Genomic DNA, 26,393 nt, shown 5'->3' with positions numbered 1-26,393 from the left:
CACTGACTCCGAGGGACCAGTTGTCTTTGGGTCTGAAAGACAGTATTGGGAAATCAGAGCTATCATTGTAGAAAAGTTCTTGATTGGTATACAGCAACAGAAATAATGTAAGTCAGCAGGTACAGACATCTGATGAGGTGGGCAGAAACCTGATGCCTTTGTGGGTCCTCGAGGGCCCTGAGCCTCCAGGGGCCTCAGTTTGAAAACTTATGCTGCAGCCGACTATAAATCCTTCGGACAGACCTGCAGTAACATAGTATGATCCAACACAGGAAGAGGCCGTTGTGCCTGTGTCGGCTCTTTGAAAGAGCCATCCAATTAGTCTCACTCCCCTGCTCTTTCCCCATAACCCTCTACATTTTTTCCCTTCAAGTATTTATCCAATTCTCTTTTGAAAGTTACTATTGAATCTGCTTCCACCACTGCTTCAGGCCGTGCATTCCAGATCATTGCTGCGTTAAAAAAAATTTCCTCATGTCGCCTCTGGTTCTTTTGCCAATCACCTTAAATCTGTGTCCTCTGGTTACTGACCCTTCTGCCACTGGAAACAGTTTCTTCTTATTGATTCTTATCAAAACCCTTCATGATTTTGAACACCTCTATCAAATCTCCTCTTAACCTTCTCTGCTCTAAGGAGAACAACTCCAGCTTCTCTAATCTTTCCACATAACTGAAGTCCCTCATCCCTGGTACCATTCTAGTAAATCTCCTCTGCACCTTCTCTAAGGCCTTCATATCCTTCCTAAAGTGTGGTGCCCAGAATTTAACACAATACTCCAGCTGAGGCCTAACGAGTGTTTTATAAAGGTTTAGCATAACTTCCTTGCTTTTGTACTCTGTCTCTATTTATAAAGCCCAGGCATCCCATATGCTTTTTTAACAGCCTTCTCAACTTGTCCTGCCACCTTCAAAGATTTGTGTACATAAATCCCCAGATCACTCTGTTCCTGCACCCCCTTTTAAAATTGTACCATTTAGTTTATATTGCCTCTCTTCATTCTTCCTACCAAAATATATCACTTTACACTTCTCTGCATTAAATTTTATCTGCCATGTGTCTGCCCATTTCACCAGTCTGTTTATATCAGCCTGAAGTCTGTTACTATCCTCCACATTGTTTACTACATTCCCGAATTTCGTGTCATCTGCAAACTTTGAAATTATACCCTGTATACCCAAGTCCAGGTCATTAATATGTCTCAAAAAGAGCAGTGGTCCTAATACTGACCCCTGGGGAACACCACTGTATACTTCCCTCCAGTCTGAAAAACAACCATTCACCACTTACACTCAGCTTTTTGTCCCTTAGCCAATTTTGTACCCACACTGCCACTGTCCCTTTAATCCCATGGGCTTTAATTTTGCTAACAAGTCTATTATGTGGTACTTTATCAAATGCCTTTTGATAGTCCATATACACAACATCAACCAAACTATTCATCAACCCTGTCTGTTACTTCATCAAAGAACTCAATGAAGTTAGTCAAACATGATTTTCCTTTAACAAAACCGTGCCGATTAATTTTGTCCCAGATTATTATCTCTAAAAGTTTCCCCACCACCGACAATAGGCTGACTGGTCTGTAATTGCCGGATTTATCCCCCTCCCCTTTTTTGAACAGGGGTTTAAGATTTGCAATCCTCCAATCCTCTGGCACTGCCCCATATTTAAGGAGGATTAGAAGATTGTGGCCAGAGCCTCCGCAATTTCCACCCTTCTCTGTGACCTAGGATGCATCCCATCTGGACCAGGTGACTTTTCTACTTTGAGTACTGCTAACCTTTTAAGTACCTCTTTATCTATTTTTATCCTATCCAGTATTGCTTCTACCACCTCCTTTACTGCTATATTGGCAGCATGCTCTTCTCTTGTGAAGACGGATGCGAAGTACTCATTTAGTACCTTAGCCATACCCTCTGCCTCCACAAGAAGATCTTGTTTTTTGCCCCAAATTGGTCCCACCCTTCCTTTGACTACCCTTTTACTATTTATATGTTTGTTTATAAGAGACTTTTGGGTTCCCTTTTATGTTAGCTGCTTATCTGTTCTCATACTCTCGCTTTGTCCATCTTATTCCCTTTTTTAGATTTCTCTACTTTCTGTATTCAGCCTGGTTCTCTACTGTATTATGAACCTTACATTTGCCATAAGCCTCCTTTCTCTGTTTCATTTTAATCTCTATATCTTTAGTCATCCAGGGAGCTCTAGCTTTGGATGTTCTTTCTTTTCCCCTTCCTGGGAATGTGTCTCTACTGTACCCAAACCATCTCTTCCTTGAAGGCCTCCCATTGTTCAATTAACGTGTTGCCTGCCAATTTTTGATTCCAATCCACCAGCGCAAGATCCCTTTTTAACTCATTGAAATTAGCCCTTCTCCAGTTAAGCATTCACCTTTGATTGTTTCTTGTCCTTTTCCATAACTATTCTAAACCTAATATTATGATCGCTGTTCCCCAAATGCTCCCCCACTGAAACATGCTCTTCATTCCCCAGAACTAGATCCAGCACTGTTTCCTTCCTCGTTGGGCTGCAAACGCACTGGTCTCTTCTGTACATTTCAGGAATTCCTCCCCCTCTTGCCCTTTACACTGCTACTATCCCAGTTTATATTGGGATAATTGAAGTCCCTCATAATCACTACTCTATAATTCTTGCATCTTTCTGTAATTTGCCTACAAATTTGGTCCTCTCTCCTTCCCACTATTTGGTAGCCCAGAGTATACACCCAGTAGTGTAATATCTCCTCTATTGTTTCTTAATGCTAACCAAATAGATTCTGTCTTTGGCCCCCCCAACTACATCATCACTTTCCTGTGCTATAATACCCTCCTCTCTTTCCTTCCCTAACTGAGTAGCCAGGAATATTAAGTACCCAATCCTCCCCTTCTTTGAGCCAGGTCTCCGTTATTGCCACTTGTGTCTGCAGCTCACCAACCTTATTTACCACGCTACATACATTTGTGCACATGCATGCCAAACTCATCTTAGACTGCCTTACATTTGTCCCATGTTTGATCCCTCCTATTTCTGAACGATTCTTTACTCTAGTGCTACTTGTCCCTCCCTGTCCTCTGTGCAGCTTGTTTCTCCTCTCTAATGTTTCGTTTCTGGTGCCCATCCCCCTGCCAAATTAGTTTAATCCCTCCCCCACAGCAATAGTTAACCTCCCCGCAAGGACATTGGTCCCAGTTCTGTTGAGGTGCAACCCATCCATCTTGAACAGATCCTTCCTGCCCCAGAACTGGTCCCAATGCCCCAGAAATCTGAAGCCCTCCCTCCTGCACCATTTCTCCAGCTACGCATTAACCTACTATTTCTATACCTATTAGTGCGTGACACTGGGAGTAATCCAAAGATTACTATCTTTTGAGGTCCTGCTTTTTAACTTCCTCCCTAGCTCCTGAAACTTTGACTGCAGGACCTCAACCCTTTTCCATCCTATGCCATTAGTTCCCACATGGACCATGACCACGACTTCAGGCTGTTCCCCTTCCTCCCTCAAAATGTTCTGCACCCTCTCGGTAACGTCCTTTACCCTGGCACAGGGAAGGCAACACACCATTCGGGACTCACGTCGGCAGTCACAAAAAGGTCTGTCTATCTCCCAGACTATTGAATCTCCTATAGCAACTGGATTGCTTTATTTTTTTGTGGTGCTCTGTGCAGTCGAATGGAGGGATAATGGAGAATGCAGTGCCTGACCATGAAATTTGGGAACTTTCACTACAAAATGGAAACGAAGATTCTATAGATGTGTGTCAATACATACTTGGGAGTCAGTTTTAAGGAAGTAACTTCATCTTAAGAGATTGTAATTCCATGTTCAGATGAAAATAACGGGCAGGAAAAGATAATCTGTTCCATCAAAATCATCTGTTCCATCAACCCGGCCCCTCACAGTCACGATACTTGAAGCATTAAACTCCCACCAACAGCCGTGTAATCTCCTGGAAGAGGCAAGAAACAGATACAAACCCCAGCCAATTAGGGGGGAGTAACTGGAAAATTCCTTTCCAACCCCCGTAGGCGACCAAAGCTAGTCCAAGAGATCACGTTAACCCTCCCTTATTATTAGTACCTCACCTACCTTCTGTATGCCATGACCTCTGCCCCAGCCAGGAACTGGTCTCTTTTGAAGGTTTGCAGAGAGTCAGCACTCACTGCAAGAGCCAGCAACTCGTTCCATAGTTCGACTATCCTCTGGGAAAAGAAGAACCGCTAAACATCTAACCTCAGCCTACCCATGTATAACTTATATGCATGACCCCAGGTCTTTGCCAAATTGAAATCATCTATTAATAGGAACAAAATCTAGTCTTTAACTATTTTATATACCTCTATTAAATCACCCTGAAGTCTACACATCTCTTAAGACCATCTGAGTAACTATGGTTGTTTAACAACAACGTCAGCTTACATTTATATAGCGCCTTTAGAGTCGTAAAATGTCCGGAGGCGCTTAAGCTGGGTATCGTTCTTGTGGCCCTGCTCTGAACCCTTTCCAAAGCTTCTATGTCACCCACCATATGAGGAGACCAAAACTGGATGCAGTATTCTAAATGTGGTCTAACCAAGGTCTTGTACAAGAACAAAATGGTATGCTTTGTTTTATATTCATAGTTCTGTTGATACAACAGAACCCTATTTGCTTTGATTATGGCTCCTCGGCATTGGTTATGAACCATTTAGAGAATTATAAATTATAAAGCCAAGATCCTTTTCTCTCAAACCGATTTTAGTTCTGTTCCATGTAAAGTGTAAGTATACTTGGTGTTGGTCTTGTCCACGTTCTTAACACTGTACTTATCTACGGTTAAATACCATTTGGCAGAGTTTGGCCCATTCTCCTAGCTCATCTAAATCTGCTTGCACAAATTGTTCTCCTAACACTCGCACAAATTTTCGTATCATCTGCAAATTTGCAGACACCTGTGGTCCAGGTCATTTTTGAAAATTCTAGAAAGCAGTGGCCCTAACATCAGTCCCTGTGGGACACCACTGGTAACTGGCCTCCAAGCAGATCCACAGCCATTAACAACTTCCTGCTCATGGGATTGCAGCCAAATTATAATCCATTGCAGCAACTTCCCACCAATTTCACCTTGCAGAGTAACCTGTTGTGAGGCATAGTTGGCAGAAGGTGTAAAGGGATGATGATCAGGGTATTTATACAGTTATTAGTTGAATCCTGTGGTGTTGCACACGGGCCCAAGGCCACCTGTGGTCTTATGGTGCTGGAGGGGTAACCAGACCAGGGTGTGCAGACATAAATCAGTCACCATATTAAAGTCATATATTTGCTTCTTTTTCTTTATATTGTCATGATCAGTTCTTATATCAACCCTTAGAATGGAAATTCCCTATGCAAACCTGTCACGCTGTAATTGCACTCACTCCACTCCAGTGCAGTACCTCCGCTAGGATTGATGGTATAATTGCAGCATAACAAGTTTGCATAGGCAGTTTCTATTACAAGTGTGAACATAGGAAATTATAATGGAATAAAGTTGACAGGGAATGTGTACAGATGTAAGATTTATAATATATTATAGATATGATGGAAGGATTGTTGTTTTGAGTGCAGTTTTGGATTCATAGAGCCATCTTGGTGAAGGTTTGTACATTAGGCAAAACACCAAATCATTAATGTGTTTCATGCATGTAACCTTGTATTTACTAATTGTGCTTGTGATAGTTAGTGGCAGAACATGTTATGTATCAATAGTTACTATGTTGACATCCTGTCTAATATGGGCACCTTCACTATTGTTGAATGGTGTCTTATTGAAATGGCCCCCATTTATTAGATACTTAGGGTAGTTTGGTCTGATGCTTTATTTTCTTTAACTACCACTCGATGCTCTTAATACACCAACAATGTTATATCCTGTAGTGTTGAACAAGTGAAATCTGCAGTGAGTGGTGTCTCACCTGATTGTTAAACAGACTCTAGGTTTTTGCTTTAACAAATAACCGAAGTTTGAATGTACCCCCTACAATTGTGAATTCTTGGTGGAAGGATAAATATCAACGGAGTTTTTGAAATCTTACTCTTTTTAATTTCCTGTCCAGGTTTGGAACGCTGATCATTTTATAAACTTTTAACAAAAAAATCCAGACTGCCAGTTGCTCGGTTTCAAATTGCACCAGAGTAACAGAAAATCAGGGACGGTTTTTAAGTCTATTATAAGCTGTTGGTCTGTGTGGGATTTTGCAGAGTGAGCAGTGCCTCTCAGCTCTGCATTAGTACAGCACTGTCAGTAGAAGTGCTTTGATCAGCCTGTTCTCATTAAGAGCAGATGACGGGAGCAGAGCCTGTTAAGATATAACCACCACATTCTCTTTCCTTTTATCTTGGCAGATGATCAGTGCAGAGGCACCAGTGCTATTTGCGAAGGCAGCTCAGATTTTCATTACAGAGTTATCCTTGCGAGCGTGGATACACACTGAAGACAACAAACGCAGGACTCTGCAGGTACTGTGCAAACTGTGGGCTGGCTGAAATCAGAAATTTGACTGGAGGGGAGGGTTTAAAACGAGACTGCAATAATCCATCTTCGAGAGGATCAGACTCTGCACAAGGAGGCCTGTCTCAGCTGATCTGCAGACTCGGACAGGGCAGGGATGTGGGTGTCAGCTGGGACCAAGGGGCAAAACTGTCCTTGGGAGGGTGTCTTTCCCAGCATCCTCCAGCACTCCTTCGCGCTGATCACATCCACATGGGACTCTTGTGCGCTGGCTGTCCCACACTCGCAGTCAAGCAGAATAGTGGAGAGGAGCTTTAACGTAATTCCTAAAAGCAGGATATATTATCCCACATACTGTCTACTCATCAATAGAAGCTGCTTAATTCATATTGTCTTTTAATTCATTATTTGTTTCAAGTAAAAACAGCACGTGTGCTGCTTTTTAATTTGAATGACTATTCCGGTGTCAGGTTATCCCTGTGGAAGTGGATATTGCTGGTGACTGGAAGTAGTTAACAGCTGGTGTAGCCAAAGTAACAGACTTTAAGCTGTTTGGTGCATATCTGCTTTTTTTTTGGGAGAGGGTATAATGCATTAACCTGTATCTGGTTGAACTGAATAGTCTTTAGCTGTAAGGTGTGGCTTCAAACCTCTGACTGACACACTCGGTCCAGTGTGTGAGGTCGCACCCGAGCTTACTTCTAAGCATAATTACAACTCTTGCTTTGTTAAAATCTTAACAAAAGAGGTGCTTCTCCACAAAGAGAACAGGAAGGTATGAATGAGCCCAGGTTGCTGTCAGCAGCTCTGAGGCTGTGACCAAGCAGTAATGTACGAAAGCTGGGAGCAGGCTGCTTGGCTGGTATAAAAGGATTTAAATGTATAAACAAGGAAGTGTAACTTTTAAACCTCCAATTTTTTTCCTCATAGCCTGCCTTCCCCTCTGGCTGGTGTATGATTCCATAGTTGGTGGGGGTGCTGTCAAGTGGTGGGGGTACAGTGTTACCTGGCACACAGCGTCCGTCAGGGGTGGCTTGGGCCATGAGTGTTGTCTGCTAATTAGCGGAGGGAGGGAGAACCAGAGTTGAACCAAATCCTGTTCTTATCTGAAGCCCACAGTGTTCATTTGCTGCAGGGATCACTCAATAGGAAAGATTGGGAACTGTGGCTGTTGGGAACAGTTCTGCTTTCCTCTCCTCCCCTCCCCTTCCCATTTGCCCAGAGATGTTGCAGTGAGTTATAGCACCTCCTCACTGCTGTAGCTGAGACTGAGCATTCAACACAGACCAGAATATAGCCCAGGGTCTCCAGTTTCTGTTGTGTTCAGTGTTTTACTCACCAGTGTTTCAAGGGGGAAAGAAATTCGAACACTTGGGGTTTCAATTCCGATGGATTTTGGGAGCCACCCATGCTGTGCATTAATAGAGTCCTATTTTTAGGGATTGGAGGGTTAACTGCTGTATAATACAAGCAAAGGTTAAAGGTCAGTATTTGGACAACTCTCGATTTGGCTGCTGCCTGGCATAAAAGATTTTAACTTTATTTTACTGCTGACTAAGAGTCTAACTGACTCAGCAGTAAAAGGTTTTAATGTAATATAACTGTACAGGAGGGTGCCCACCCAGCTTCTAAACTCGTAACACAAGCTTTTAGGAACAGGAAATGGGGCGTGCTGTTCAACATCCTATCCCTTCCTTTTTGACATATCAATCCCACCTACCCACCTTCTCATCATACCCCTCAATCTGTCAGAAACCTTTCAAACTGTCTAAGTGCTGGCCTAATCCAAGTTGTATGTTCATTCCAGGAGCTAGAACTAGAATAGTGCTTTAGGGCAAAAAGGGGGTGAACTTTCTATCATGAAATGAAGGTGTTGTGGATGGAAAACCTGTGCAACCTTGCCTCGCCAAATGAACTGGTGTTTGTTGAGAAATCTCCACTCCCGCAGCGAATTACCTGTTTGTATTGCTGCTTTGTGGCCATGCCTGTTTCTCAAGTACTTTTGGTGTTTCCCTTCCCTCCCGACAGAGGAACGACATCGCTATGGCCATCACAAAGTTCGATCAGTTTGATTTTCTGATTGACATTGTTCCTAGAGATGAGCTCAAGCCTCCGAAACGACAGGTAAGGAGAAAGAAAAATCATCTAAGAATGTTGGAGATCATCAGAAATCTGAATTGCACTCCCCCCTTTTAAGGCTGGTGGTACTGGCTGAGTATCACATTCTCCTCTAAGACTGGTGGTACTGGCTGAGTATCGTGACCCCTCTAAGGCTGGTGGTACTGGCTGAGTATCGTGTCCCCTCTAAGGCTGGTGGTACTGGCTGGGTATTGCACTCCCATCTAAGAGGGGGTACGGTCATTGGGGATTTCTCACAAGTAGTTGCATTGAGTTATTTTCTTCAGCAATGTGGAACAGTGCCTTCTGGTGGCAGAACACGCAAGCAAATCTTTTAAAATGTCTTTACCTTTCGTTAAGTTTTACATTCTCCATATTTGTCTTTTGTGAGTAGGAAAATAAAAAGGGAAACCTAGATTTATTTTTTTTTAATTTCGTTGTGTTCATTTTCTTCGTTTTTTGTCACAGTTTGTTCAGTACTGCTGATTTACAGGAACAAGATACCAACTTCCTCTGAGTTTGTTGCTAGTGGGGGATTAAAAGTTCACTGAAATATTAATAATCCCTGTGATGTAATTGTTTATTTAATCCCTGCTGTTAGGGCACCATCCTTTAGGTGGTGTGGATTTATTTTTATGACCCAAATGTAGGAGATACTTAATCTGAGGTGGTTGGAGTTTAGCGGTTTCTTGCGTTGCTGCCCTGTTACCTGTGGTTTTCTTAAGATCCTAATGAAACTTTAAAAGGGTCTGTTCTGAACAAAGTCCATAACATGTTTGCTCTTCTTCAATTTTAGACAGCTTTTTTTTGTGCTTGTGCACAGTGCGCTTCGGGCAAAGAAAATCCACCCTCAAAAAAAAAAAAAATCCACAGCTGAAAATACTCTGCCATGCACCAGTACCACACTGATGCTGCACTCCTTCAGCATGCATCTTGACAGTCGTTGGACTTTCACTCCAGTTGCTGACTGGCTTTTAATATTTTGGCATCGGTCACCAGCTTTCAGTACGCGCAGTCTCAGGAGGAATAGGGCACCTGGAGGAGGGCATACGGCCTCAGACAGGAAGCGACCTGAAGGGAATGTACCTTAAGACTGGACAAGCTGGTTAGCCGTAGGATACAGAGGAAGATGTCGTTTGATTCTAATAGGATCAGCTGTTTAGTTTTTGTAAGTGTGTGCTGTCTGTTTTTACCCTCTGACCATTCAGTTATGCTCTGGTGCAGCGGTCGTGTAAACATCTTTAACTGAAAGCTTTACATGATAAATACGGCTTTCAGTTGGATGTTTATGTTACCTTGCCACTAAAAGTCTCTGGATATCCTTGTCTCAAGTCACTGAACCAGAATCTATTTCTTGCTAAGTCACCTTCCTCAAAAAATTTGACTCCATAATAGTCTGCCTACCTTCTCACAGAAGCACTTGCCATGGTTCTAGCTGAATAATGACACTTGGGCCTCGTGGTTTCCAGAAAGGAAGGAGCTGGCTGTCGTTTTGTTTGGTTGGCTAGTGGTGTTGGAGTTAGACAATCCATTGTGGAGGAGAGATTTCCTTGATGGTTGAATTAGTTTGACTTTAATGAGCTTACATGAATACCACTGTTGCTTTGCACCTCTGGCTGGTTAGGTGTGTGCACCCGTATGAATTCTCAATGAAATCTACACCACGTCCTCTTGTTTCAGACTCAGACCAGAGTGATAATGGTATGATTGGTGACCATAACCAGCGGGTTACTACTGACTCTCCATTTGGTTAGTTAAAGTCTTGGTCTACTGGGGTTTTACCCTATACAGTGGGAGTCGCCCCTCATGGCTAGATAAGCTACACTGTATGTCTTACTGTTATGATTTCACTATGCTAGATTATTACCATATGCAGTAATGACTACACAAGTTCCTGGGCCTGCTTTCCACAGGGAGATGTGGAAATATCTTTTGAGGAGGGGTGAGGGGGGGTTCTTGTCCCAGGCGAGCACTGTAACTGTCTGGTCATAGTGTCATTGGTGGAAGTCTAGGAATAGTTCTCATGTTGGCACCTTGCCTAAGGAACAGGAAGTGGGGTAATGGAGTTATCAGGTTGGGATTTCTGTGTCATTGTTCCTTATCAAGTCTCTTCTTATGTGTACCGGTTGTGAGATTATCGCCACTGTAGTTCTAGTGCATGGTTTATGAGGCTTTAGTTAACAAGTGGCCCCTTACCCGTCTTGACCGTGCCGATTACTGGCAGTTTATGCTGCTGTAAACATCCTTGACTGGAAGCTGTGTGGAGATGGAAGGGCTTTCAGTCAGATGTTTGCAGCTGTTGGCTGCTGCTTGCTTCAATGATTCATTGCTTCTCTGTCATTCCATGGTTGAACAGCCCCATTGCATTATGTTTGTGTGTGGTAAAAGCTGAACTTCAGCGTGTAGGTGTACTTATGGTGTTCAGGGTGAGGGATGGGGAATAGAATAGGGTTCCTCCTGTTGTCGAACACTCCAAACTTAGCACAGCTTCAATAAACATTTGTCTTTTTCCTTTTTCCTCTTTCTCTCTTTTCCCCCCCCCCCCCCTCCCCCCCCGAAACGCGTGACTAGCCCTCAACCTTTGCCCAGTACCCTCCAGGTTGCACCAGTAAGACTAATGATCGTAGTAAATTTGAGTGAAGATTTTATAAATCGGCCTTCCCTTGCCACGTCCCAGTGCCTGGTTGACGGCGTGGGAAGGTTCTCTACTCCGAGCTTTGCCAATGACCACTTTAACTGGCAAGCTGGTAAAGACACGTGGCAGAAGCATAGAACCATAGAAAAGATACAGCACAGAAGGGGGCCAGTCAGCGCCGGCTCGAAGAACAACCAGGTGCCCATTCTAATCCCACCTTCCAGCACCCAGTCCGTAGCCCTGCAACTTACGGCACTTTAGGTGCAGGTCCAGGTACTTTTACAAAGACGGTTGAGGGTCCCTGCTTCTACCACCAATTCGGACAGTGAATTCTATACACCCACCACCCTCCGGGTAAAAAAAGGTTTTTCCTCATGTCCCCTCTAATCCTTCCGCCAATCAGCTTAAATCTGTGTCCCCTAGTTCTTGAACACTCTGCTAGGGGAAACAGGTACTTCCTGTCTACTCTATCTGGGCCCCTCATAATTTTGTACATCTCAATCAAGTCACCCGTCAGCCTCCTCTGTTCCAAGGAAAACAACCCCAGCCTATCCAATCTCTCCTCGTAGCTGCAATTTTCAAGTCCTGGCAACATTCTTGTAAATCTTCTCTGCATTGTCTTCAGAGAGTGCAATTACGTCCTTCCTGTAATGTGGTGACCAGAACTGCACACGATACTCCAGCTGTGGCCTTACCAGAGTTTTATACAGTTCCATCATTACACCCCTGCTTTTGTATTCCATACCTCGGCTAATAACGGAGAGCATTCCGTATGCCTTCTTCACAACCTTATCAACCTGTACTGCCACCTTCAGGGACCTGTGCACATGCACTCCAAGGTCTCTCACTTCCTCTATCCCTCTCAATATATTCCCATTTACTGCGTATTCCCTTTTACTGTTTGCCCTCCCTAAGTGCATTACCTCACACTTTTCCGGGTTGAACTCCATTTGCCACTTTTCCGCCCACTCCACCAACCCATTGATATCTTCTTGGAGTCTACAGCTATCCTCTTCACCATCAACTACACAGCCAATTTTTGTGTTGTCTGCAAATTTGCCAATCATGCCCCCTACATTCAAGTCCAAATCATTAATATATACCACAAACAGCAAGGGACCCAACACTGAGCCCTGTGGCACACCACTGGAAACGGATTTCCATTTGCAAAGACATCCATCGACTTTAACCATTTGATCCCTGTTACTGAGCCAATTTTGGATCCAATTCGCCACATTTCCCTGTATCCCATGGGCTTTTACCTTTCTGACCAGTCTGCCACGTGGGACCTTGTCAAATGCCTTACGAAAATCCATGTAGACAACATCCACTGCACTACCCTCCTCAATCCTCCTCGTCACTTCCTCAAAGAATTTAATTAGGTTTGTAAAGCATGACCTTCCTTGAACAAATCCATGCTGACTATCCCTGATTTAAACCATGCCTTTCCAAGTGACAGTTTATCCTATCTCTCAATATTGATTCTAATAGTTTGCCCACCACCGAGGTAAGACTGACCGGCCTATAATTGTTCAGCCTTTTCCTTGTACCCTTTTTAAACAATAGTACTATGTTTGCAGTCTTCCAGTCCCCTGTATCTGGTGAGGATTGGAAAATGATCCTCAGAGCATCTGCTATTTCCTCCCTGGCTTCCTTCAATAGCCTAGGAAACAATTCATCCAGCCCTGGTGACTTATCAACTTTCAAGGATTCCAGTCCCTCTGGTACTTCCTCTCTTGTAACGTTTACCTTATCCAATATTTCACACCTCTCCTCTTTAACTACGATGTCAGGATCATCCCTTTCCTTTGTGAATACGGAGACAAAATAGTCATTTAAAACCCTACCCACGTCCTCTGCTTCTACACACAGGTTACCCTTATCATCCCTGATCGGCCCATCTTTTCCTTAGCTATCCCCCTCTTTAAGCCAGGTTTCCGTTATAGTAATGATATCATGCTGCCATGTCTCCATCTGTGCCCTTAGCTCATCTGCTTTGTTTGTAATACTCCTTGCATTGAAGTATCTACCCTTTAACCCTGTCAAATTCCTGTGCTGAACACTATTTAACCTTTTGCTTCTTTTGCCTTTGAGTCGCTAACTACGTCACTAACTGCTTTTCTATTTCCCGTTTCCTGGTCTGAATTTGTCCTATCTGTACCTGCCCTTTGGTTCCCATCCCCCTGCCATACTAGTTTAAACCCTCCCCAACAGAACTAACAAATGCCCCCGCGAGGATATTGGTCCCGGTTCTGCTTGGGTGCAACCCGTCCGGCGAGTACAGGTCCCGCCTTTCCCAGAATCGGTCCCAATGCCTCAGGAATTTAAACCCCTCCCTCCTACACCATCTCTCAAGCCACGCATTCATCTGGTCTATTCTCCTATTTCTGCTCTCGCTGGCACGTGGCACTGGGAGTAATCCCGAGATTACTACCTTAGAGGTCCTGCTTTTTAATTTATTTCCTAACTCCCTATATTCTGCTTGCAGGACCTCGTCCATTTTGTTTCCGATGTCGTTGGTCCCGATATGGACCACGACCTCTGGCTGTTCACCCTCCCCCTTCAGAATGTCCTGCAGCCGCTCCGTGACATCCTTGATCCTAGTACCAGGGAGGCAACATACCATCATGTCTGCGGCCGCAGAAACACCTATCTGTTCCCCTTACGATGGAATCCCCTATCACTATTGCTCTCCCATTCTTTTTCCTCCCCTCCTGTGCAGCTGAGTCACTCGTGGTGCCACGGTCTTGGCTCTTGCTGCATTCCACTGATAAGCCATCTCCCCCAACAGTATCCAAAGTGGAATATCTGTTTGAGAGGGAGATGGCTCCAGGGGACTCCTGCTCTACCTGCATAGTCCTTTTACTCTGCCTGGCGGTCACCCATTTCCTTTCTGCCTATGTAGTCTTTACCTGTGGTGTGACCACCTCACTGAACATTCTATCCACGATAATCTCAGCATCACTGATGCTCCACAGTGAATCCACCCGCAGCTCCAGCTCCGAAATGCGGTTAGCCAGTAGCTGCAGCTGGACACACTTCCTGCACACATGGTCGCCAGGGACACCGGTAGTGTCCATGACTTCCCACATAGTGCAGGAGGAGCATATCACGTGTGTGAACTCTGCTGCCATGACTTGCCTTAGATTAAGCTCGTTAGTTACTCCTTTTAAGGAGTTTACTCCTTAAAATTACCCTTAATTTAGAGAATGTTAACTACACTAGGGACCTTGATTCACTAAAAAACACTACTTGCTATAAGACCTGCAGACCATCCCTTTCTTTTTACTTTAGTTACTGCATTGTAGAATAGTAGAAATACTCACCTGAACCTACTTACCAATCAGCTGCCACCCCTGAGCCGCGTCACCTCTGGAACTCCACCGCTGGTCTTAGTTTATCCCCCTCCGATCTCCCTTAGCTCAGCTCTCGGGCCCTCCTTTATCCCCCTCTGATCACCCTTAGCTCAGCTCTCCCGCTCTCGGGCCCTCCTTTATCCCCCTCCGATCTCCCTTAGCTCAGCTCTCCCGCTCTCGGGCCCTCCTTTATCCCCCTCCGATCTCCCTTAGATCAGCTCTCCCGCTCTCGGGCCCTCCTTTATCCCCCTCCGATCTCCCTTAGCTCAGCTCTCCCGCTCTCGGGCCCTCCTTTATCCCCGTCCGATCTCCCTTAGCTCAGCTCTCCCGCTCTCGGGCCCTCCTTTATCCCCCTCCGATCTCCCTTAGCTCAGCTCTCCCGCTCTCGGGCCCTCCTTTATCCCCCTCCGATCTCCCTTAGCTCAGCTCTCCCGCTCTCGGGCCCTCCTTTATCCCCCTCCGATCTCCCTTAGATCAGCTCTCCCGCTCTCGGGCCCTCCTTTATCCCCCTCTGATCACCCTTAGCTCAGCTCTCCCGCTCTCGGGCCCTCCTTTACCCACCTCCGATCTCCCTTAGCTCAGCTCTCCCGCTCTCGGGCCCTCCTTTATCCCCCTCCGATCTCCCTTAGATCAGCTCTCCCGCTCTCGGGCCCTCCTTTATCCCCCTCTGATCACCCTTAGCTCAGCTCTCCCGCTCTCGGGCCCTCCTTTACCCACCTCCGATCTCCCTTAGCTCAGCTCTCCCGCTCTCGGGCCCTACTTTATCCGCCTCCGATCACCCCTAGCTCAGCTCTCCCGCTCTCGGGCCCTCCTTTACCCACCTCCGAACTCGCTTAGCTCTGTCTCCAGCAGTGTCTCCAAATTTCAGCCTTGCCCCAAGTGAATTGCTGGTGCTCTGATTGGTGCTTCCCCCTGATGTTCTGGTCAAGCTCGGGAGGCCAGGGTGCGGCAAGAAACTGTGTCCTCATGCACCGCCTTTTGAGGGTTGTTTGGAGGTGTGGAATTCTCTGGCAGTGAGCCACACACTCCTCCAAGAAACCAAGGTGAAGGAATGCCACAGAAGTAGAAGAGGAGATGTTGTAAATGAAGAAATAAGGGGGAAATGATGCCAAGCTGGGCAACTGATTATTACTTAAACTGCGATTATTACTTAAACTGCTTCATTGACCAGTCCTTCACTTTGTTTGTGGTACAAAACTGATTGTATTTAGTGCCAGTTTTATTGCTGTTTTTTGAAAGTCTGGTTAAACTGTAGGATGTCCCCAGTGCCCTCCAAGATCAAAGTAGCACAGGACAGCACCAAAGTTGGAAAGAGTAGGAGACAAATGGAGAAGTAGTGGGTAGCTGTGGGGCATTGTGGGTGTGATCCCTACTCCAGCACAGTAGATCAGCAATCACTGGGCCATCCTGTTCTGGTTATTTAATTAGATGTAGGAAATCGCAGCCATACAGCAGATAACCTGGTAGTTGGAATGTGGCTCAGTAGGTTGCTAGGACATGTAATGGAATAGTGTCAGTAGATACTTGTCAGATTATTGGAACATTGACAAGTTGCCAATTGTAAGGGAAGAAATTAGAAAGGTAGTTAAATTTTATGGAATGTGTACGTGCTTATAAAAATCTTGGCAGTCAGAAGTAGATACGATTGTGTTGTTTGCAGAGATTCTGTATGTCAGGGTCATTGATTGACGTTGACCAGCAATCTATAAAAATAAGTTCAGAATCCCCACATTAGATGTGTTTTAAAGTTTATTCTTCCCCTGGCATAGAAGGCGGGCTTGGATGCCTGTTCCTATGGCCTTCCTTAACAGCATGTGATTGCAGACAGCTACTGACCGTCCATTATTGTTACTCTCATCCTCCTCTTCCTCGTGCCTTTGTTCAACAACTGTGTCTGAGTTAGAACTCGGCTGGGGAATCTGCCGCATCAAGTTAGAGCTGCGGTTTACTGTATCCCAAATGGTGTCTTAAATCGATGGCCATAAAGTGAATGGGTCTCTGGCTGAATATTAGGTAATTGATTTATAACATTTTTGATTAGATTACAGCCTTGTAACTTTCCCTCAATATCTGGGCCTGTTGAGTAACTCTATTAATTTCCTACACCTGTCTCTAATCTTTTAAGTGCATCTCAGCACTCCAGACGCACATTTCCAGAGCTTTGCTCACGTGCCACTCATCAGAGAGACGATACGGAGTCGCTTCATCCATTTTGAGACCCCTGGCAATTTTCGTTGAGCTGTGTTTGTTTTTATATCTGAACTCCCTGCTTTCTCAGATTTCATCGAACTATCTCCACAGTCAGCTCCTGGGTGTAGCTAAACTCCTCAGCAAGTTGAGACTATGAAGCAGGTCCATGTGGTAGTCTCCAATTTTGTACAGTGTGTGTATTGCTATAAGATGGACATCCATGGGCATTGTTGATATATGTATCAGTGACCTAGTGCTGAGTTTTACTCCAATATTCACCTGCAGTGTAATGCATTCATTACCATTGTAAATTGGTAATGTTCATATATATGTTCTACTTTAACTTGCTTTAGATTTATTGTTCTCTGGAAAGTTCCTGTTTGTATATCCCACAGTGTACGATATTTTGATATATTTTTGCCTATAACACTGATTCAATTTGTTGCATTGGGTGCTAGTAATGACTGCCTTCCCCAGGTAAAGGTACTCCACTACCAGATCAGGAATTAAAGTCTCTGCAGTTGTCCCCAGTACACAAGTCAGTTCCCCAAAATGTGCCAGTAGGTGTAAGGTATAACCCCGAGTTTTGTCGTTTTCAGTATAATGAATGAGTTATCTATTACAAACTAGCATGGGTTTAGGAGGAACACCTGTATTAACAGCTGTGTGTATCTAGTCTGACAGTACGCATATTGGTGATTTATAAAACAAAATCCGATTTAGACTTCAGTATCCCTCACAGTACTATTTGGAGATCCATTGTTGTCACTTGGTGTCATATCCACGTGCACTTTTGTGATTTTTTTTTTAATTATTTGGGTGTGGCACCCAAATTAAGAACTGTGGTTTGAAATGAGTGATAGGCCGTTGGCTGGATTGTGGTTTTGTGCCTAATTCACACCATGTAGCGAGGGAAAATTCACAGGTGCACACAGGGACTGCCTGTCTGTAAACAATGGTACTGAGAGAGAAGTAAACCCATGGGGTGGGTCCACTTCAAGCACAGGTTTGATCTGTTTGGGTACGGTACTGATTCCCATTTCCATTGTTGGTGACTGGCTATGAACAAGACTGTAGTTGAGAGAAAAGGTAAGAGTAATGTGGTTAGAGAGCACCTTTCTCTGTATCTCTTTTTCTAAGGTCCTGTACAAAAACAAACCAACCCAGAATCCCAACAACTCTTGTGTCAGTTCAGTGAGCAGTAATTCGGGTTCCTTGTGCTGTCGGCCTTGATAACTTTTGCCAGTTCCCATCATGAGGTCAACAGCACTCACTGTTCAATAAAATATAATCCTGGCCGAAGCTGCATAAGCTGACCTCCAACCGGGCCAGAGGTAGGAACACTACAGTTAGGGAAGCCTCCTGATTACTGTGTAGTGACTCCTGCTAGAAGTGCATGGGTGTAGAGTGTGGTGAGGAAAGGGTCAGGCTGAGCAGTGTTGTGCTGTTGTTCCACCCTGCCAACAGCCTGCTAACATCCACTGTCGAGCCTCTGACGTAGATAATGGCTGTTTGGGTGAGTTACTGAAAGTCAACCTGTGAAGTTATTCTCCAGCAAGAAGCCTTCAGGTGGAGGGGAAAGAAAGTTGGTTAGGGATGAATATTAAAGGAATAGGGAGAAAATGAACACGTCTTTTTAGTTTTTAAACCTGGTCCTAAATGTGGTGTTTACAGTCTCTTATGAGATACCAAGAAAAGGTACAAACACTGGAAAATGGTCGAAATGCACAGCAGCTGGGATGAGGCAGATTAATGCTTCAGGTGAGATCCTTGGTCAAAGTTTCTCTGTCCTGGTGAGGGGGTTACAAAATGTTAACCTGTCCTTTTCATTTACTGTTTTTACTTCTTTTTTGTAACTTCCCCTCCCTTTTCTCTCCCTGGTGTTTGAAGATCTAATACCGGAGTGTAGGAGGAGCACTGGGAGGAATCACAGTCCCAACACTGTGCTCTAGTGTGTGTAAACATCCTACACTCTCAGCTGTGGTGTGACTGAGCTGGGAGAGGGATGTTTGCTCATTCTGACACAGACTGAGCAGCAACGAGCCAGCAATGCACGCAAAGGATTGTACCGGACATGGTGGGGGCTGTGTCAGTCTCGTCGCTACAGAAAGATTAATTTTAAGGGAGAGAAACAATCTGTAAATGTGGAAATCTAAAATAGAAGCAAAGTGTTGAAAATACACAATGGGCCTGTCAGCGTTCGGATAAAAGACCCGTTAAATTTTCAGTTGGTGACCCTTTGTTTCACGGGCATAGGAGGCATCACAGCTGAATCCGATCTTGTTCTCTCCTCACCTCCACCTGTACGTTCTTTCCAGCAGGGAATGCTGGACAGTGATCAGGAACCCTTTTTTTCTCTTCCTCTTTTGCCCCTAGCCCAAGTTGTACTAAGGCCAATTATGGAGACCAATTGCTGCAGCAGCTGAGAATTAACAGACCAGGGATTGAACACAGGACTCTCTTGGTCTGTATGGTTCATTCCCAGGTTCTGTTTCTTAAAGGAGAAGCATATTCCATTAAATGACCCAATAATCTTGTGTTACAAGAGGTTGCCATTACCATCATTGGTGAGTTTCTGTGATTGCTGTGTACTGTGCTTTAAAAGCACAAGTGAGGGGTAACATTGGGGCAGAGACTGTTGTGTGGTAGCATGATATACTCCAGTGAGAGGGTCTGTGCGTCATACTCCCTCGTTCGTGATGTGGCTCAAATAGAACTCTGCTGTCACAATAAGGGGCACGTACAGTCTGTCTGCAAACAAATGTTAAACATGGCAACAGGTGACTGAAGGCAGCGAGGAAGTCTACAGAAATGAAGTTCAACCAGTTACACTTCCTCTTAACTGGCCAGCGTCCTGGTGATTTTGAAAGTGATGCGTTTTCCAGATTACCTGGGAGAGAATAGGAAGCTGTATGTCACCTAGTTACCACCTGAGTGGTACAGTCAAGATGCTGAGCTTTCTGTTTGTGAATGAGGAACAGCTGGTGTAAGCTCAATCATGTAGCCTGTGGGAGCATGTTGTATGAAGTGGATACTCATCAAGGTGAGAACAGTACTAGTACAGATTAAATTCTGAGCAGCCCCATTGTACAATACAGTACCGTGCCATCATCTTCAGGATAATATACTTGCTGTCTCATTTACAGCCTAAGAATCTGCTAATTTTGTTACGTACCTTGGCTGAGATTTTAGTGTTTTATCCCACTGTGACACCACCCTAAATGTAACAGAGGAATAGCAAACCTTCCCGCTGCCTCACCTCGGATAGATTGACTTTGTGTTTTGCTTTTGTATGTCAGGAGGAGGTGCGCCAGGCCATTCCAAGCTCGGAGCAGGTGCAGTACTACTTTACTTTGGCCCAGCAGCCCACAACTGTACAAGTACAGGGGCAGCAACAAGGACAGCAAAGCTCTGGTGGCACAAGCATTCAGCCGAGTCAGATCATCATCGGACAACCGCAGCAGGGACAGGTAGGGAGTTCTCCAGCTCTGAGGAGCAGCGTACGGTTTTATTGAAGAATAACTCCTGCTTGAAGTCAAATCCTTCCAGCCTTTCCCAAAGGTTTCTTCAAACCCACAGAAATCATGTATTCATGAACATTGAATGCTGGTTCCTTGTCTTATTGATAGTCACTGGTTACCTGAATTTCCAGGTGTTTGAGGAGCAACAGCCTTGAACTCCATGCTATGATTGCAGTGAGAAAGGATGTCTCACCGGCTAGATCTAAAACTCTTTGTACTGTCTTCTGGATTTCACTGCAGCCCCAACAGTAAACCGGCTGCAAATCTCAAATTGAGCTCATATTATCGGCATAATTCAGACCTTAAAAAAAAAAGCATTGCGATCTTATCCTTTGCTAGATCTTTAGAAACCCCCAATTGCAGCTTTCCCGATGGCTCACTGGGTTGCCCTGTGTGGAGCTATGTCATACGTTCTGTGCTCAGTTGTCTGATCTTGGCCAGAGTTCTGCAAATGATCTCAGTGCCCCATGGGCTAGAGAAGGCAAATTCAGCCCGAATTCAAGCTGCTGATCCTGTGGCCTTTGCTGGGTGTTGAATTCTGATGACGGGGCTGGACTGGGCTATATTATCCTTTTTCCTCCCTCCCACTTCCCCCCCCCCCCCCCCCCCCCCCCCACCTCGTGTAGTTCAATAGCCAGCAGACACTTGCTGTTTGAGCTGGAGTACGAAGAACTGCCAGTTGGGTGGGGTCCCAGAGAGCGGGTGATGCATGTAGAATCCTCCCCCAACAGGAGCCAGCATGATTCGGAAAAGAAAGAGAATTGGCACAAGAAAGCACCTAATTGAAATGGTACACAGTGGTACAGTAGGATCACAGGGTCAGCTCAGGCCAGTAATAGGCTCTTTTCCAGCTCACCCCAAGGAAAGTCCGGTTAGCTGTGCTATTGCTAATTGCTGCAGAAACTTTCTCTGCTGTTTTGGACTTCTTATGTGGTTGAGGCTTTTGTGGCAGTGTACGTCTCTGTCAGTGTACGTCTCTGTCTGCTTCAGTGAAGATCAGTGGACCAGGGTTTGAGAGATTACAATCTATGCCTCAGCAGTACTGTCACAAAAAGGTGTTATCCTGTGGACTCCTGGAACTCCTTTCATTATCTGCTGTAGTGAATACATTAGTCTTTCGGATGCGACGTTAAACCTCTCGGGTGGACAGAAAAGATCTCATGGCACTCTTCGAAGAAGAGTAGGGGAGTTCTCCTTGGTGTCTTGGCCAATATTTATCCCTCAACCTACATCACTAAAAAAGTTTAATTGGTTTATCTCGTTGCTGTTTGTGAAATCTTGCTATGCACAAATCAGCTGCCACATTTCCTACATTACAACAATGACTGCACTTCAAAATTATTTCATTAGCTGTGTCCTGAGGTTGTGAAAGGTGCCTTTATAAATGAAAGTCCTTTCTTTAATACCATGCTATGGCTAGCAGACAGTGACAGGGGATGTCCTGTGTGGGGCCTGCTGTTCTGTACACTGAGTGCCCTCTGTTTAGTTTTTAAAATAAAGGTTTTCCAGGGATGTTATAACCAGGTTCACTGAATCAATCAAATTGTGTTTATACTATATGAAATTCAAGAATTTTTACCAGTATTTTGGGGCTCAGGTTCAGTGATTCCATCCAGTTCTTCATACGAACTAGTGACTTTGGCCGGAATTGAGTTCATTTTATTTTTCTTTATATAAAGCTGTTTTTTTAAAAAAAAGTGGACAATTTTTTACATTCCTACCCCCAAACATTACTGTCATGTCCATGAATATTGAAATGGCTTGTAGTGGCCCAGTACTTTCACCAGAATAATGACCTGCAGGCCACAGGAGGGTGGTACGCTCAGTGTGTGCAATCCTCTTGTACCCTGCTGTCCTGGGAATAGAACATTGTGCTGTATGTTACTAGTTTGATTTGCTGATCGGGTACCACTACCAATACAGTCGATGTGATTCAAGAGCACTGCCTTTTTGGTTCATACTTCAATAAAGCTGTGGAGAGGCTAATGTTTTGAAATGTTCCATTCGCAGGTAGTGCAAGGAACCACCGTCCAGCAGCTGCAACAAGTACAGGTCGCACAGTCTCAGACTACAGCATCGCCCATCACGGTAAGATGTCTCCTGGTGGAAAAACAGCATGTGTGCTTTGCTCTTCTAGTTTATGCAATTCCCTGCCTTGATGTACAGCACAATGCTAATACATGTATCTGCTGTGTGCCTAAGCTCAGGAATTCCCTTCCTAAATTTCTCTGCCTCTCCAAATGTGTCTCCTCCTTTTAAGATGCTCCTTAAAACCTACCTCCTTCCCTGTCCTAATATTTACTTATGTGGCTCGGTGTCAAATTTTGTTTGATAACGCTCCTATGAAGTGCCTTGGGACATTTCACTACACTAAAGACGCTATATAAATGCAAGCTGTCGTATCATGCAGGTATTGTACATGATTTATACTGCGAGGATGGGCTTTACCGACACAAGATGATCCCTCCTAAAACCCAAATGGTTTATGCTTCTCCCAAGATTGACTGTTCCACTGTGGTGGATTCCAGTTGATAACATACATTCAGTGTTGTCACTGAAGTAAAACACAGCGATGGGCACATAAAATTATTCTGTTATCTCCACTTGGACTGTGAGAAAGACCAGCAGTACACTTCCTATCCTTCCAAGCAGAGTTTTTATCTGGGGAGTGCATTCTGAGCTGTATATCACTAGCGGAAGTACTGGTGGTTACAGGATTGTTACTGGTGCCGGGGAAATTTAAGACCATGAATTGAATATGGCACAAGAAGTGTACGGTACAAGCATTGTGTATCGGTACCAAACCATCCAGGACAAAGCAGCCCGCTTGATTAGTACCCCATCCACCACCTTAAACATTCACTTTCTCCACCACCGGCGCATCGTAGCTGCAGTGTGTACTGTCTACAAGATGCACTGCAGCAACTCGCCAAGGCTTCTTCGACAGCACCTCCCAAACCCACAACCTCTACCACAAAGGCAGCAGGCGCATGGGAACAACACCACCTGGACATTCCCCTCCAAGTCACACACCATCCCGACTTGGAAATATATCGCCGTTCCTTCATCGTCACTGGGTCAAAATCCTGGAACTCCCTTCCTAACAGCACTGTGGGAGAACTTTCACCACACGGACTGCAGCGGTTCAAGAAGCCGGCTCACCACCACCTTCAGGGCAATTAGGGATGGGCAATAAATGCCGGCCTCGCCAGCGACACCCACATCTCAAGAATGAATTAAAAAAATATATAAACACATCTAATGTCAAAACTACACACACAAGTGTTTACTTGCAGACCTAGCCAAAAAAATAGAGGGCAGTGATTTATGAGTGGTCAGCATTTTCTTGTGTGTGCTGTACTATATTTAAAATACTCATGTTCAAACACAGTTGAATTACTTTACAATGGAACCTCGGTAATCTGGCATTACAGAGGAATTCCCCACCCAGCGGATAATGGAAGTTAGCAGACAGTTGAGAACTCCCCTGTACTTAACCTGACACAGTGAGCTAAACTTCTGATTGGTCTGTTCAGATTAGATTACATGATCAAATTCCCAGCCCATACTAATAAGAGCCTTGCTTTTGTATTCTTAAAAGAAAATACTGGCACCCAACTACTAGTGGTCTCCCAAAGGCCTGACTGCCACTGGTGTCATGACCCAAATCTAGGTACCACAGCTGTACGTAGAATCATAGAATCGTACAGCTAAGGATGAGGCCACTCGGCCCGTGCGCCGGCACTTTGAAAGCACTATCCAATTACTCCCACTCCCCCGCTCTTTCCCCTGCAGATTTTTCCTTTTCAAGAATTTATCCAATTCCCTTTTGCAAGTTGTTATTGAATCTGTTTTCAGTGCCCTTTCAGGCAGTGCATTCCAGATCATAACGACTTGCTGCGTTTAAAAAAAAAAGTCTCATCTCCCCACTAGTTCTTTAGTAAATTATCTTAAACCTGGTTACCGACCCTCCTGCCAGTAGCAACAGTTTCTCCTTATGATCAAAACCCCTCATAATTTTCAAAAGTACAGTAAATTCCACTAGAAATTGCGTATCCCTACCCCACAATAACTACCTGCCCGGCCGTATCACAATCCCAGAGTCTGTTAAATCAGTTTAAACCACCCAATTTGTATTTTAGCTGATTTATGGAAAACAAAGCCCTGAGTCCCGGGAACGTCTTACAGGCAAAGGGAGTGCATGTAATGAGGTTCCATTGTATTACAGTTTTCAACAAATGTGCACAAACACTGTAACTGCTACAGAAATTAACCTTTTTCTCTCTCTCCTTACACTTATCCTTCTACTTACACCCTTTAAACTTCTAACTAGAACATTCAAAAATAGCCAGCCATACAAAGTACTATGTACTGACGTATTAATCAATTATTACTTGTGGCATGTTCAGGTTTCAGGTTTTAATTTCTGTTTGGATGAAGGGTCTCTACCGGAAATGTTCCCTATCCTTTCTCGGGTACTGCTGAGTATTTCCAGCACTTTCTATTTTAATCCCAATTTTATTGTTGCTTATTAATAGTAGACATGGGATGTGCCAGCAGTGAACATGAAAGCACTGCTCCCAAAAGGCAGGGAAGAACTCAAATCTCAGACTTACCTTTGCACTTGGTTTTCTGAGTTTTGTTTGGGGGAAGAGATGACTGTGCCGTTACCAAATAATGACTGTGCCGTTACCAAATATTCTGTAATGCAAGACTGGGAATTTAAGGCACTGTTTGGAGTTTAGGTAAGGGTTTGTTATGTACACAAATAAAACCAGAAAGTACTCCCCAGGCAGCCTTTCCTTCCCATTCTCAGTCAGGCTTGCTTTAAAACAAAAGGAAATGTATAAGAAGAAAGATTAGAAATGATAATTTTTTGCACTGGGTTAGCACTGTACTCGGCTGTGGCTGGGGCCCAGACTGTGTTCAGCTCCCGCTTGCTACATTCTGGGTGCTGGTTGTTGATTGATCTTGCAGCACTGTGGCTGGGTTCTGCTTGTCCACATCATTACAAGTACAGTTATCCACCTGTACCTGGAGTGCAGTGAGCGAGAGCTGACCACAGAGTGACACACATGCCACAGGTAAGTAAAGTTCAAGGAAGATAACTTCTGATCTTTTCTTTTGTCTTAAAGCAAGCCTAAGAAAAGGCAAGGCTTCTGGAGCGACTCGTTTCTATACAAAATCGTTGGGCACCTGCAGTTGGCCATTTTATTTTCACTCTTGTGTAGAGTCAGTGTCCTGATCCACTTTCTTTAGAACATTAAACCATATTCCCAGAGGTTGGGGGGACTGCTAACCAGGCAGCTCTCCAGGTCACAAGAGATTTGAAACTGCCGTTTGAAGGTAGGGCTGCTTGTGTCACTCAAAACCTGTTTTAAAAACACCACCATTAACTTGGCTGGATCAATGCATAGTGTCAGCCATGTCTCAGTTGGTAGCACTCTGAGTCAGAAGGTTGTGGTTCAAGTCTCACTCCAGAGACTTAAGCACATAATCCAGGCTGACACTCCAGTGCAGTACAGAGGTGCTGCCTTTCGGATGAGACGTTAAACCAAAATGCTTGCCTGCACTTTGTTCTAGAAGGCACGTGAGATTCAAGTGGTTGCTTACTTGCTGTCTTGTTGCAGAGTGCTCCGGTGACGATGCAGGTCGGAGATGGACAACAGGTGCAGATTGTTCCAGCACAGAACCAAACGCAGCAGGCTCAGACCAATTCAGGACAGACCATGCAGGTCATGCAACAGATCATCACCAACACCGGCGAGATCCAGCAGATACCAGTACGCACAGCTCTTTGGAACCACTTTGTAAAATTATAAAGCAAACTGATTTCAGGGACAGTTTGTTTCCCTCAAATGTGTGCACTTCTTCACACAAAGGGGAGTGGAAATCTGGAACTCTCTTTCCCCCAAAAAGCTGTTGTGGCTGGGGGTCACTTTAAAAATTTCAAAACTGAGATTGATAGATTTTTGCTAGCCAAGATTATTAAGGGATACAGAGCCAAGGCGGGTGGATGGAGTTAAGATACTGATTAGCCATGATCTAATTGAATGGCGCAACAGGTTCGAGGTGCTGAATGGTCTACTCCTGTTCCTATGCTGG

General features: G+C 44.6%; 1 protein-coding gene across 3 annotated transcripts in view; it reads left to right on the top strand.

Moving 5' to 3' along the window:
* Positions 1–26,393, top strand: part of nfyc (nuclear transcription factor Y, gamma) — a 73,289-nt gene that overhangs the window by 23,979 nt on the left and 22,917 nt on the right. For all 3 annotated transcript variants that reach the window (XM_068006384.1, XM_068006382.1, XM_068006383.1), the window contains exons 4-8: positions 6,363–6,476; positions 8,497–8,592; positions 20,067–20,237; positions 22,299–22,376; positions 25,919–26,071. In XM_068006384.1, the coding sequence (XP_067862485.1) occupies positions 6,363–6,476; positions 8,497–8,592; positions 20,067–20,237; positions 22,299–22,376; positions 25,919–26,071 (612 nt within the window). The remainder of the gene's footprint in view (positions 1–6,362; positions 6,477–8,496; positions 8,593–20,066; positions 20,238–22,298; positions 22,377–25,918; positions 26,072–26,393) is intronic.

This window comes from Heptranchias perlo, chromosome 26, assembly GCF_035084215.1.
Source record: "Heptranchias perlo isolate sHepPer1 chromosome 26, sHepPer1.hap1, whole genome shotgun sequence".
Classification (NCBI taxonomy): Eukaryota; Metazoa; Chordata; class Chondrichthyes; order Hexanchiformes; family Hexanchidae; genus Heptranchias; species Heptranchias perlo.
This window is presented reverse-complemented; position numbering and strand designations above follow the sequence as displayed.